This window comes from Trematomus bernacchii, unplaced genomic scaffold (genome assembly GCF_902827165.1).
Source record: "Trematomus bernacchii unplaced genomic scaffold, fTreBer1.1, whole genome shotgun sequence".
NCBI lineage: Eukaryota > Metazoa > Chordata > Actinopteri > Perciformes > Nototheniidae > Trematomus > Trematomus bernacchii.
The window spans coordinates 11,769,737-11,783,247 of record NW_022987698.1 but is presented as its reverse complement, the minus strand read 5'-3'; the positions used below and the strand labels follow the sequence as shown (position 1 = coordinate 11,783,247).

Genomic DNA, 13,511 nt, shown 5'->3' with positions numbered 1-13,511 from the left:
GTGGCTTTGATCACTCGTGGTGATACGGCTCAGAAGTAAATAAGTTACATTGGGGTTAAAGAAATGTCCTTGGTGGGGTTGCTATGGTGACGTTGAAATGTGTGTGTGACAGAGAGCTGTTAGAGGATGATGCGTGAGAGCCGTAAGAATGTGTGTGTGTCTATATACAGTCCTGTGTAGTGTAACAGAAAAGAGAAAACGCTGCATCTAGTGGGTTGGATCGGCAGCTGTGTGACGCGTGCTGAACATCCTCATTGTTCCCATAAGATGCTTGAGATAAAAACACATATGCACTGAAAGTAGGTTATACTGCGCACTCTTGGCTTGCTTTGTGCTCGAGGATCTTTTGAGAGCAGTCAATGGGAGCTATGCATTACAGGCCTATATGGAGTACTTACAGGGGATGGTGCGTAGGTAGAGGTTGTCCCGTATGATCTGCTGGAGCTTGTGGTCCATTGAGCCCTTCTGAAACTGCAGACTGAGGTAGTGGCGCAGGTCTGTGTTCAATACTTTACCTGCAGAAACAGAAGCAGAGGAAGAGAGGGTCAATAACAACATGGCGGTGATCTCTCTGAAGTGTTTACGCCTAAAAGGAAATCTATCCAAGTGACATGTACCCACACAAAGGGGTCGATGCCACAGAACCGAACTGTTTTTCTACAAAACAGATACGCTTTCATAGATGTTAATTGTCGGGTGTTTTCCTCAGATATTGAGTGCTTATTATAATAACTATCATTATCAGTAAAGTGGCAATCTCAAAGATTGAAGGTAACAATGGTGATTGAGTTTATGATCCACTGATTTAATAATTGCAATAATTATGTGTTTGCAGCACTATACATTTTGCACACAATTCTGACAAATAGAAGCTTATGTGTTAACAACAAGACCCAGATTTTAAAGTCTGCCAGGAGTAAAAACATACTTAAAATCTCAGGGATTTAAAGTACTCTTTTATGTTTTTGGGGGATTCCCTTTCCTGTAGTTTGCTATATAGATTTCTGTTCATGTAAATGGTCTGCCAAGACTAAGAGGCGGAACATTTCTAAGCAGCTGACTAATCACAACAAAGCCGTCCAGCTAACCAATCAGAGCAGACTGGGCTCTGGTTTCAGACAGAGGGTAAAAAAAAGAGATGCCGCAGCACAGGCAGTGTGAGAATGATAAAGAACATTTTAAGCATTAAACCAGGTAAACATGTCACAGTTGAGACACAAAATACAAATATGAACCTGAAAATGTGCATCATAGGGCCCCTTTAAGTGCATTTTTACATAATTACCTAATACATATATATTGAGGCGATATTAAAGGCAGTGCCAGCAACATTAATATTAAAACATAGAATATAGGCGAATGTTAAGTAAATTAAATGGACATTAACAAATGAATGGTTTCATTGGTTTTCATTTCAATAAAGTATCTATCTATCTATGTCACGTCATGTTCTATGACAGTGCAGAGGTCAGTTTAACTGGGTCACAGTTATCCAGTAAAACCATATTAATCTCCATTCTAATGAAAAATGTGATGCTCCGGATGCAGGTGTGTTTTCTCAGATGATGTGACACTCTTAAGCAGGTCAAATAAATGAAACCACCTCAAAGCTCTTCAGATCAAATCAAAATGTACAGTGACACAAACATTTTTGGGCAAACAAGGTCTTCACTGATAGTCACAATATTATCCACAGCATTAAACATAAAGTATACTCCTGTATGCACAGTATGTATGACCACCTGCTCTGTCTAGCTGAGGGCTCAAATCCTTGTTGATTCACCTTTTCACTCTAGTTTGATCAATGTGAGGAGATTGTAGTTGAGGGCGAAGGTTAAACAGATTATAAAAATCTGATCTCCTCGGTTAAATCCACTTTATCATTAAGGATATATTAACTTTTGGGATATGAAGGAGGATATTTGGCCTAGAAACAGTTTCAATGTGTTAAGAAAAGGGAGCACGTGCTGTACAAGAATCCTGCTAAAAAGCAAACTGGTTAAAAATACCAAGAACAAACTGGACTGGGCTGAATTCATGTCATTACTGCCTCCTTTCTTCTGAACAAACAAATGTGAAATCCAAAGTGACGGATGATGGATTTAAACCGCTCCACTCTCTTAACAGTTCCAACAATCTCACACAAGCCTCAAAAACTTTCCACCAAAGATGCTCAATGCCACAACCTCAAAAGTGAGACGGCACAGATTTTCATAAGAAAATATCGCCTTTGCTCTCAACTCCCAGAAGCCTTTGTAAAAACAAAGCAAGTTCACACAAAGTTTGAGGCAGCTGAAGACTTCAGAGTCGTCATACACAAGCAGGGAAAAAAAGTTTCTCTCTGAAAGAACATGAGGAGTTTTGAAAACAGGAAAGAGATCTTCTGTGTTTGCCTGCCCTCAGTTTCAGTGTCCGCCTCATTTTGACAGACGGGGGGAGAGTAGGCTTTGAAACAGTTTGACTACAGAGAAGTAATCATCTTTTCCCCTTTTCTCTCCCATAGTCTCTCTCTTTCCCTCTCGGTTGCACACACAGACCAAACCCTGCTCAGCTCCATTCCTCTCTGCATCGCTATGAATACAAATAAGCTGGACTAGAGATGAGATCGCACTACTGTAGCCATACTGTATGAGCTAATAGAGAGGGGAGTGTACTTCACTACGGAGGGATGATTCAATAATGATGAGCTCTGGGAATATTTCAGCTAGTTTCCTCAACCTCTTAAATCCTCTTTTCCTGCTCAACTCTTGACAGAAACCAACACGCGCCATTATTGTGACAGCACATACTTTTATTGTGTTTGGTACACTTCATATCGCTCTATGTTTTGGAGGATGCTGTTCTATCACATCAAAATGCACCTCACGTCCACAGGCCTCGCCATCTGACACTGTTTTAGGGACACGCATCCCGACGGGCCTGGCTTTTCAGAATAAAAGGTTGCTCCATGTTCCGTCCGCCTCTCCAAAGAGGGCTGCATCACAGCTGCTCTAGCAGACAAACAGACTGAGACTAGGGAACCAAAGCCCGAATCTGACAAAAACATCACAAAACTGTCCAAGAATATCATTTTCTGTTCGAATTCAGCTTGCACACAAGGGAATAAATAGGGGAACATGGCCATCTCACCAAACTACATGTGCTCCATATGCTTTCAGCTAATGACGAATCCTTCAGCGGAGGATTAAAAAATGAATTGAGGCATATATTCGCTGTCAATACAGTTTGTCAACAGCAAGAGTACGGGAGATAAGTGTACCGTGGATAAAATCTGTCAACTACATGACTTAAAGCTGCCTTTTTCCATTTCTTATTCTTGCATGGACGCAAATGTATAACTGCCCTGCTATATAACGATATCCTTTGAATATCTTTTTCTGTGCCGATGACTTTTTTCTCCTCTCTTTCCTGCTCCTTCTTCTTTGATTTCCTTCTCGAAGGGTCTTCAAATGATTTTTTTCTCTCGCCAAAGTGCAAGGATTTTATTTTTTGCAGTTTTTCTTGTCTTCTCCTTCAGGCTAGGTCAGGAAATCATTGGTGTTGTGGGCCTGTAAAGCCGACTGAGACCATGAAGTACTGGGGTTTACAAATAAACCTAACTTTAGAAGTTTGTGATCTTCTCCCGTTGATCTTTTCCCACCAATCAAATCCTATATTCCTCCACACATTGAACCCTTAATTGTAGGCTAAAACTTTGCATTTGTGATGATGAAACTCCCGTTGTGATGATGAAAGAGTTGTAACATCTTCTTGCAGCAGTCAAGAACTCTTTGTAACCCACTACCATTCGTGCGTCACGCTTCAAGCAGAACCAACACTCCTCAACAGTTTGTGGCTGTACAGTTGAGCAGGTGTGGATGTGCCTGCCTGTATAAGACAGTAGAGCAAGCATGCTCAGCCACACTTCACTGGATAAATGAAATACTGTACACACACACATTGGTCCGATCTGCTCATTGTGCTAACAGTAGAGTGCTACAGTGTGGCCTTTGTGGCTCCCTGGTCCTGTCAGAGTCTGTTAGGCTGTCACATCAGAGTCCCTCATTCCCCCTCCCCACAGATAACACAGCTATTGTAGCAGCCCTCATTTTTCTCTAACAGGGACTCAATGGGCTTTATTGTGCCCCATCGGCAATCCACTCTCTACACTACAGCCCGCCAGGAAGAGGGACATTGAGAAGAGAAGACCAAAAGGCAGGGTTTTGATCAAATTCATCACACATTTAAATAATCTTTTCTTTCTTAACTTTTTTTGTCCTTATTCATTTAATTCCACTAAGACTGTACTCAAAGTGATGGCAGAAAATGATTCCTAGTCACGAGCTATATTCCCACACAAATTGGATGAGATAAGTCCAATCAAAAGACCAGTTCCCTTGAAATGAAACTGTTGCTTTACACCGACCTCAGCCAAAGATCACCAACCCTCCTCTGTTTCCTTGTCATTTTTGCATTAAGTGACGGCAGGGAATGTGACAAAGGGCAAGGTCACCCACGGGAATCCTTCAACACCATGCTGCCATTTCACCTGGCATCAGCAGTGCTCCTCTTCTAAAAAACATGGAGGCTTAGAGAAAATATCTGCAGCAACAGAAGCAGTGGCTGGCACCCCCGCTGAAGTGACATCCTCACTTCGACCAACACCTCACTCAGAAGCCGCAGAATTAGATTAACACTCCGAGCCCAAGACATAACTCTCTCTCACACACAAGCACATGTCAAGCAGCCGTTTGAAGAGATTTATTCAGGGAATGTTATTTTTAAAATGCATTCAATCATTCTGTGAAAATGATTACATAAGATCAACACACTGAAAACACATTATGCCATTTTTAAACTGAGGTATCAAGATCGCTGCAAGCTAGGAAAAGATGGAAAAAAACTATCTATTATAAGTGGTATCAGTGATATCTGTTGATCTGCATGTTGTGGTGTCATGAGATATTTTCTTGTATGGAAGAGTGACTTCAACTAATTCCAGTCTTAATGCTAAGCTACATATGCTTGCTGTAGCTTTATATATATTGTACATAAATGAAATCAATCTCCCAATCTAACACTCTGAATAAAAAGCAAATATACCTTAAGGGGTCTATTATGTTTTTTGGGGTTTTCCATTTCATGTAGTGTGTTATACATGTAGGTTGATTTATATGAATGCACCTGCCAATTGCCTGGTCAAGTTAGATGCTGCGTATCACAGTGCACTGAGATTTGTGACAAACTGTAAAGCATTAACCCATCACTGTACCCTGTATGCAAGGGCTGGTCTGCCTTCACTAACTGTACGGAGGCTCAGTCACTGGTACATTTTTATATACAAAGCCATGTTAGGGAAACTTCCATCCTATATCTGCTCCCTGATCTCACGGCGAATTGTAAGTGGCTACTGCCTGAGATCGCACGCTGTGGTTTTATTAAATGTGCCAACTGCTAGGACTGTCTTAGGGAAGATAGCATTTAGATGCGCAGCTCCACTATCCTGGAATAGTCTGCAATTGAAATGGAAACTGAGCAATCTGGTGCCACTAAATGTTTTTAAAGCTCGGTTGGATGCTACTCAATCAGAAGCTGTTGGTACCTGTTCATGTGGATAGTTATGTAAATTGTAATCCCTGTAATGATGCTGTATGATGTCCTTTTTTGTTGTTCTGTTTATGTTTTTATGTTTCATGTGGAACCTACTTGAGCAGGTCTCCCTTGAAAAAGAGATCAATGATCTCAATGGGATACACCTGGATAAATAAAGGTTTGAAATGAAATGAAATGTGCATGTAAAGGGTCTGCAAAGGCTAAAATCTCAAACTTTCCTCCAGAGGGAGTTTCTCTCCCAGACCCCCCCTCACCTGACTGAAACTCCTCCATTGGACTCCTTTATTTACTTCCTTAACATACTGACATCACTTTGTAATACTCACGCTTCTATTGGCTAGCATTTCAACACATTGTACGTGATAGGCTAGGAAGCAGGACATCTCTAAGCTGTTGACCAATCATAACAGAGCCAACCAGCTAACCAATCAGAGCAGACTGGGCTCTGGTTTCAGACAGAGGGTGAAAAGAGGTGCTGCAGTACAGACAGTATGAGAAAGAATTCTAATAAAAACCTTTTTGAAGCATGTAAACATGTCACAGTAGAGGCACATATTACAAAAATGAAACCTGGAAATTAGCATAATAGGGCCCCTTTAACTTTTCCTTTAAGGCGTAAGGTTGTGCAAGGGTCTTTTTCCAAACATGGTGACATGTGAGCCAACGCCTTGTGTGTATTGCGACATTTCATTCTGAGGCAGTCTCCCTGAGGCATGAAGGACGTCCACAGGGAGGTCATTATCTCTGTTATCTGACAGTCACTTAATTAACAGCCTTCTGAATGGGAGTATGTCGTCAGGTCTGGAGCTGCTCACTGACACCTTTCTCAGTAGATTCGGTCCATTTAAAGAAAAACTAAAAGGTCAGAAATTCTACACATGTTGCTCAAAGACATTTGGACATTCACTGGGTATGCGTGCTTGGAATGTGTATATGGAAAGATTGCAATCTCTGTCACTCAAATTCATTAGACTGAACACGTTCCTTTCTTTTCTATTCTAATAGATACCCCACGGACTTCCAGACACATAGCTGAAACGCAACCTGACTTTAATCTAACAATATTTATAGTGTCAGTTTTAGGTAGATCTGTCACAATATCTTTTTTAAAAGCAACGTAACTCATTATTTTTAAACCCTACCTGACCTATTTGTCTGTTGGAAATGACAAATGTACTACTGTGCAGCCATATGTCAACAAGTCCTCCGAACAACCAAGAACATCCTTTATGTAAATATGACATAACAAATATTGTGGTCACGGGTAAAAGAAACCAATGTTTGCTGTGAGTAATGAACAAGACCAGTACAGTAGTGTTGATTACTTGTTTACTTGTCAAACCACACTACCTGCTGCCTGTGCAGACTTAGTGGCTCCATGTCAAATTGACAATACTCCTTCCATTGCTTCTGATGGAGAAGAATCATGAATGATATGGCCACTCGAGGGCTTTGTCTCTAAAATGAAAATACATGTACATTTTTGGCTGATGCTTTCATTGTTCATGATGGGACAGGTTTCAAATATTGTTTACAATTATGGAACTTAATTTAAGAAATACACTGGTAATCTTAGGAGATTTCAAATATTACACATAGCTTCAAACCGGTGTGCAATGCGACCCAATAAACAGTTATTCAATATAAATTCATAAACAATCAGAGATATTTCCAAAGTGCTGAAACAGTGGTATACGTTCCTTTATTATCTCTGGTTGAATATACCATTGTGTACAAAGTTGTGAGCTTGATTGATTTACCCTGATATTGGATCTGTATACCATCTGTAACTTGATTTGTCTGGATGAGAAATTGCTGGATGAGCCAAAATCTGATTTTTTTTCTAGAAACGCATAATCTTACATAGTGTAATTGAAATAAGTACAGTTGTCACGATAAAAGGATGCAAAAACACACAATTTGTAACAATAGCTATATTTTATATATATATATATATATATATATATATATATATATATATATATATATATATATAAAATATAGCTATTCATTGTTACAAATTGTGTGTTTTTTGCATATATATATATATATATATATATATATATATATATATATAAATATATATAAATAAAAGAGAAAACAACTAAATTGGAAGCTCTACTGCCACTATCTTACGTAAAGTAGCCAGTCAAGGTCAACGACGCAACTCTCATGAATGAATTTCCAGAGGATTGTCACAACATTGAAAAATACAAAATATACATACTTCAATTAGGTGATAGGGAATGTATCCCTATCACCCAACCATGGCTTCAATAATAGATTGGAAGAAGCTGATATTTATTATTCAAGATTGTCAGATACTGTTTATTTGTTCATAAAGCTTAAGTAGCTTTATGCAAAAAGGGAAAAAGGGTGAATAAGAATGATATGTGTTTGTTGCATTTTATTCATCAACTAATACAAATGCCTAGTGCATGTATCAATCACTGCTGTAAGACCAACAGCTATTGCTCTTTTGTGTGTATATATTAGTTTCGGTCAAACTATTAAAGGATGTGAGCAACATAAACAAAAGTATTCATTGGATTAAAATTATAATTCTAATTTAAAAAGAGAAGTGAATGCCTCATGTGAATAATTAACTTTACATGTAACCCGAGTGCTACAGAGCATTAACCCATATAACAGGAGAGCTACACTTTTAGTAGCTTTTAGTTTTTTGGTCTATTCTGCCCCTTTTTAAGTTTAACATCATTTTGAGATTTTACCCCGAGGGGTTTCTTACTGTACACTCTGTGCTTTAAAACCCCTCTCTCTAATGCTCTGCTTCGCCTATACTGGCAGGCATGGCAGATGCTACAGTCTCTCTCTCCATCCATCATGGTGTGTATGAGCGGTCACCACATCCTCTTCATCAGGCTCTCCTCTTCCCCATGTGGCACTCAGTCAAACCCTGTGACTAAGGCAGCAACACCTGCAAGACTTCTGGTTGGTCTGCACTCATCACTCTTCTGAAGGCAACAACACCACACTTCCCCCCAACCCTCACACCCCGACCTCTTCTATATCCTGCTCTAACCTTGCACAGTCCCATTATTTTTGGAGTTAGAATTGCCTCAGGGCACCTTCACAGCAAAACCTCCGCTCGATTTTTCAGACGTGTCACTGGGATCACGGGGCATCCCGCTGACTCTGCTGAGAGAAGCAAAGACTGAGTGGTGGGCCATAAGCCTGGGTTATAATCTCACACCTCATCCAGTACCGTCTGTTGAAATCTCTTCACTTATATAACTGGCATGAGGATGTGTTTTAACGGCTGGAGGATGTGCATTAGAGGAGAGGAGCAGCTTGCCTGATGGGTAACTGTGTGTGTTCCCAGTCCGTCGGCTTGGCTTGCTACAGAGCTATGCAAAGTTAAACAGGCCGTGGTCTCACGCGCCCAAAACTCTCTGTCATTTCACATAATTTTAGCAGTGGGGCAGAGGTCTTGCATAAGTGGCTTAAAATAGAAAAAAGGTGATTATGTTGGTTTTGGTAGACTAGTTGATGTCGGCATGACTTGCAGCAAATGAAGGGACATTATTCCAACGCAATGTTCAATTAATTCTGGCTGTGCGCCTTTATGAAACACACAAACACAAACGATGGCAGTGTGTATATAGTTTGTAGAAAGGAAAGTGTTACACCTTTAATTACAGTGTTCCTCCAGACTGCAAAGAACGTCCAAACAACCTTAAATGTAATACCGTTTTGCTAATTCATTGGATGATGTGAATACTTAAGTTCTCTTTCATCATAACAAAAGCAACAGTGGAAAAAGCTGAAATCCCTTCGCAAGCCACGTAGGTCCCCGGCTCCCCTGTCAATAAAGACTACAAATATCCCTTCGTATGATCATAGCATGACACATTTCCAGTCCACTGATCTCACGTACACAGACAGTACACAGAGAGACATCTGCCTCCGCATTAAAGTTAACTAACCATATGCTCTCCTCTCTCTCTCTCTCTCTCTCACCCCCCCCCCCCTCTTCTCTGTCCATCACCACTCAGGAGATGGAGGGATGACCTTCCGCTGTGAGGTAAAAGCGACATCGGCCTAACTCAGCAGAACTGCAGAGGTAGAGGTGTGCGAATTAAGAGCTTCAACAGCAGGAGTACCAGAGCCGCTGTGATAATGTGAGGCAAAAGAAGAAGTCCCAAAGAGACGAAAGTGTGTGTGTGTGGGGGGGGGGATAGAGAAAGGAAGGAGGAAGAAAGTGCGAGAAGATGTGGTGAGAGGAAGGAGCAGTGTTGCCCTGCAGGTGCTGAGTCATGTCCTTGCTCAATTGTGCGTATCTTCACTTTTAAGTTTCTTCAATGTTCATTTTTCTCTTTTTGCTGCCTCACCGTCTGCATCCTCTCCACTTCACATTTCTTCCTCTAGCCTTCTCTCTCTTTAATGAGCAGTCTATGGCCCATGCCTCTGTTCTATCATTAATGTGGTCTGTGCAGAAGGAGACAGCTGCAGAATGAAGTCGCAGACACAGGCACACAAACACTTTACATCCCATGTGGGTCCTCACTTAGAATCTGCCTAAGACAACATTACATTACATGTTAGACGCTTTTATCCAAAGCGACTAACATACTCAATACTGTGGACAATCCCCACAACATGTCTGCAAAACCTCATTAGACAACAGCTTTTATCAATCCAACCAAAGTTTGCAACACATGGAGCAAAAACTGAAGTTTGCTCATCACCGAGTTTGTGGACGCACTTTCGACATGCAAATCAGCTGAGATTCTATTAATTGGTGGCAATATTGGGAAAACTAGTCTAGAGCCAAAATGTCCATAGGGCTGCAACTAACAATACATTTAATTTAGTCTAAACATAAGGAAAATAGTGAAACCAATATAATATAATAATAACATTATTGATAAGATATGAAAAATTATGAAAACTCAAAATGTGAGTGTTTAAATGATGAGTCATCAATTATGAAAACAATTGCCGTCAATAAACGATTAGTATAATGGTGTTTTGCTGATGTGTAGTAGATGTTATATGTTTACCTTGTTTGCCACCATAGATTAGCTAAATTTGTCGATTAATACTAAACACTAAAGTTATGCTGAAATTCATATATATGGCAAGTAAAGGATGGTCATAAACCGTATTGTGATCAGGTACTGTAACAATAAACCCTGAATATCAATACCAAATGTTACAACAATCCATACAATACTTACATTTCACTCAATACACAATGTTCATCTCATAATGGCTCTAGAGGAAAAGTCAGGGAATCAGCAAAGTCAGTAGGATTTATCCTGCAGGTACCATGAATGTTTTTACATATTTTAACGGCAATCCATCTGATAGTTGTTTGAATATTTCATTCGATAGCATGGTATTGGTCAATTTATAAAAATGCGTATAAACTGCACTGTCAGAGGTTTTAAGCAACTCACAGGGTTATCTAGGATTTGACAGCAGGCGAGATGTTTTTATATTTTGAATTTCACCAACATTTGATCAAAAATCATCACCATATTTGTTTTCTTTAGTCAGAAAATCTGACCATATATCATCTTTCCCTTGTTATAATTGATGCATAATCTCTGTTTACTGGATTCTTGACCGACTCTCTGGAATCTCAGCACTATTGTTTGTTAATTGTTTGATTCAATCATCTTTCATTCAAATCCAAGCTCTTTCCTTTTGTACCATCCTCTCCACTCAGTTTAGAAGCCATCGGTGTAAATGCGTGCACTTCATATTCACTCCCTCTCACCACTCCTACCTGTTTCACATGCAAAACTACATCTGGCACAAATGCATGCAAACACTGTTCCTGCTAGAGAGAAACGAGGTCTCAAGTAATATCCAGGAAACAAGTGTGATTTAAGTGAGCTGTGTTGTTCTCCGCTAGTGGGAAGGTCGGTCTAAGCCAAACTTGTTGTTGAATCATGTCTGCATAAAAGTGAAGTCATGTTTTTCGTGGAGCAAGAACTCGGCTAGACGTATTTAATTATTGAGAGCTGGAGAAAAACGTAAGAAAGAGATCGTATTTGTTGCTGAAATGAGGTGGAAGGCACCAAACATGCTCAGCCAGTCAGGAACAGAAAAAGAAAAAGAGTAAAGCCTGGATCCTAATCTTGCTTAAATCTGCCTCAGACCTGATGGCAGTCTGCTTTTCTTTTTTAAATGTCAAACCGGGGAATGGTAAGCACATGTATCTCGTGCAGGGAAACCTGTTGCAGACACTGAGCAGTGAGACCTTAAAAAGGCTCCACTAAGGACCACTTCAAATGCTGTTTATTCAACAAATTCTGTGCATTGTCGCATTCTCCGAGCATCAGGCATTCCTTTTGATGCTTAATGAGTCTACAATGGCCAAAAAGGGCTGAGTCATTCACAGCCAAAGATGGCTGTCGAGTGCGGTATTCAGCAGCTTTGCCAGGCGTCAGAGAATGATGAGAGAAATATGAGCTGGTATCTTCCTCGTGGCAGCAGATAGGAATCAGACTACAAAGTACTTCATGCAAGCCATTGCAGAGAAGAGGACGGGAATCAGGGAAATATCTAGATCTGTTTCACTGTTTCTCTATCTCTCTGTGAGTTGTTTAAGTGACTGACAGATTGACAAAAGAGGATCATATTATTAATTCAACGACACGCACACCCAAGAAAAGATAAGCTTGAAATAGAAGCGTAATTGTTGCTGTGGTGATGAGATGTGCTCGTTGTTTTCAGACAGCAGCCGCCTTGCCAGATTTTGCAGAGGAAGAAAGTGAACAAGACGGTGTGTGTGTGTGTGTGTGTGTGTGTGTGTGTGTGTGTGTGTGTGTGTGTGTGTGTGTGTGTGTGTGTGTGTGTGTGTGTGTGTGTGTGTGTGTGTGTGTGTGTGTGTCAGAGCAGAGAGTGTCAGAGGATGTGTGTGTCATTCTCTACTCTATTCTGTTAATCATTGCAGTGTGCTATCTCTAAAAGTAACTTTCCAAGGTCTGGACCGAAGGACAAGTCATTCTCTGCGTGTTTGTCGTGATGCAAAGACTCAGCGGTGAACAAAAGGTGCAGCTCACCGCCTAATTCTCCTCTCCGGGCTAAAGCTCCTCTACGACTCTCTCTTTTATCATCGCAGCTTCTTGTGGAAGGCAAAGTTTCCGTGCCGCCTGAAATGCCAGTCCATCGCCTCCAATACCATGCGTTTTATTGTTGAGTGAGCAAAGAGCATCCTGAGGGCAACAGGGCATCTTATTAAAGTGCATTGTGCTAAGAGAGCACGACACACACACACACTTTGGAACTTCTACGCACACACTCTCAGCGTCCAGCGTTACTCAACCGTCCTTGATAGTGACTGTATATAGACCATTTTCATCACATATATAAAAAGTTTTTTGGCATTGCTCAAAGAGTAGTATTGAGAAAAGTTCAGGACAATCCCTTTTTAGAATGATGAATGTAGAAATGTTATAGCTTTGCATTCGAAGATGGAATAACTAACAATAACCTTTTGTCCCATTTACTGGAACTGTAACTAAACAACCAATCAGAGCTTTGGATTCTCTGATAGTGTCAAACCCTACTGGATTGTGGTTGCTTTCAAATGTTTTAAGGAGCACTTGGGAAATACATTTTGTATTAAATAAATGATCTGTCTAATACAATATGTGTCAGGATTTTGTAAAAAAAGGAAACAAATATATACTTTTAACTGTAGATTTAAGGAAAATACTTAATCATCATCATATATTTACTATAAATCTATTTCCCATACGAAGTTAACGGTTGAGAAACACAACTTAAAAGCACCACGGTGCAAACCCTCTAATAGGTAATACACTATACGTGCAGTATATTGCTCAGTTGATTTGATTGCAATTTTGTATCCATTTATATTTCTCTCTGTAATTAAATGTCATCATCCTGTGGATAACTGCAAGTTTATTTTGCTTCAGAGG

The 13,511-nt window shown here is 40.2% G+C and overlaps 1 protein-coding gene across 1 annotated transcript in view; it reads right to left on the bottom strand.

Moving 5' to 3' along the window:
• Positions 1-13,511, bottom strand: part of LOC117489604 (membrane-associated guanylate kinase, WW and PDZ domain-containing protein 3) — a 151,609-nt gene that overhangs the window by 52,396 nt on the left and 85,702 nt on the right. The window contains exon 2 of the mRNA XM_034139057.1: positions 399-515. Coding sequence (XP_033994948.1) covers positions 399-515 — 117 coding nt within the window. The remainder of the gene's footprint in view (positions 1-398; positions 516-13,511) is intronic.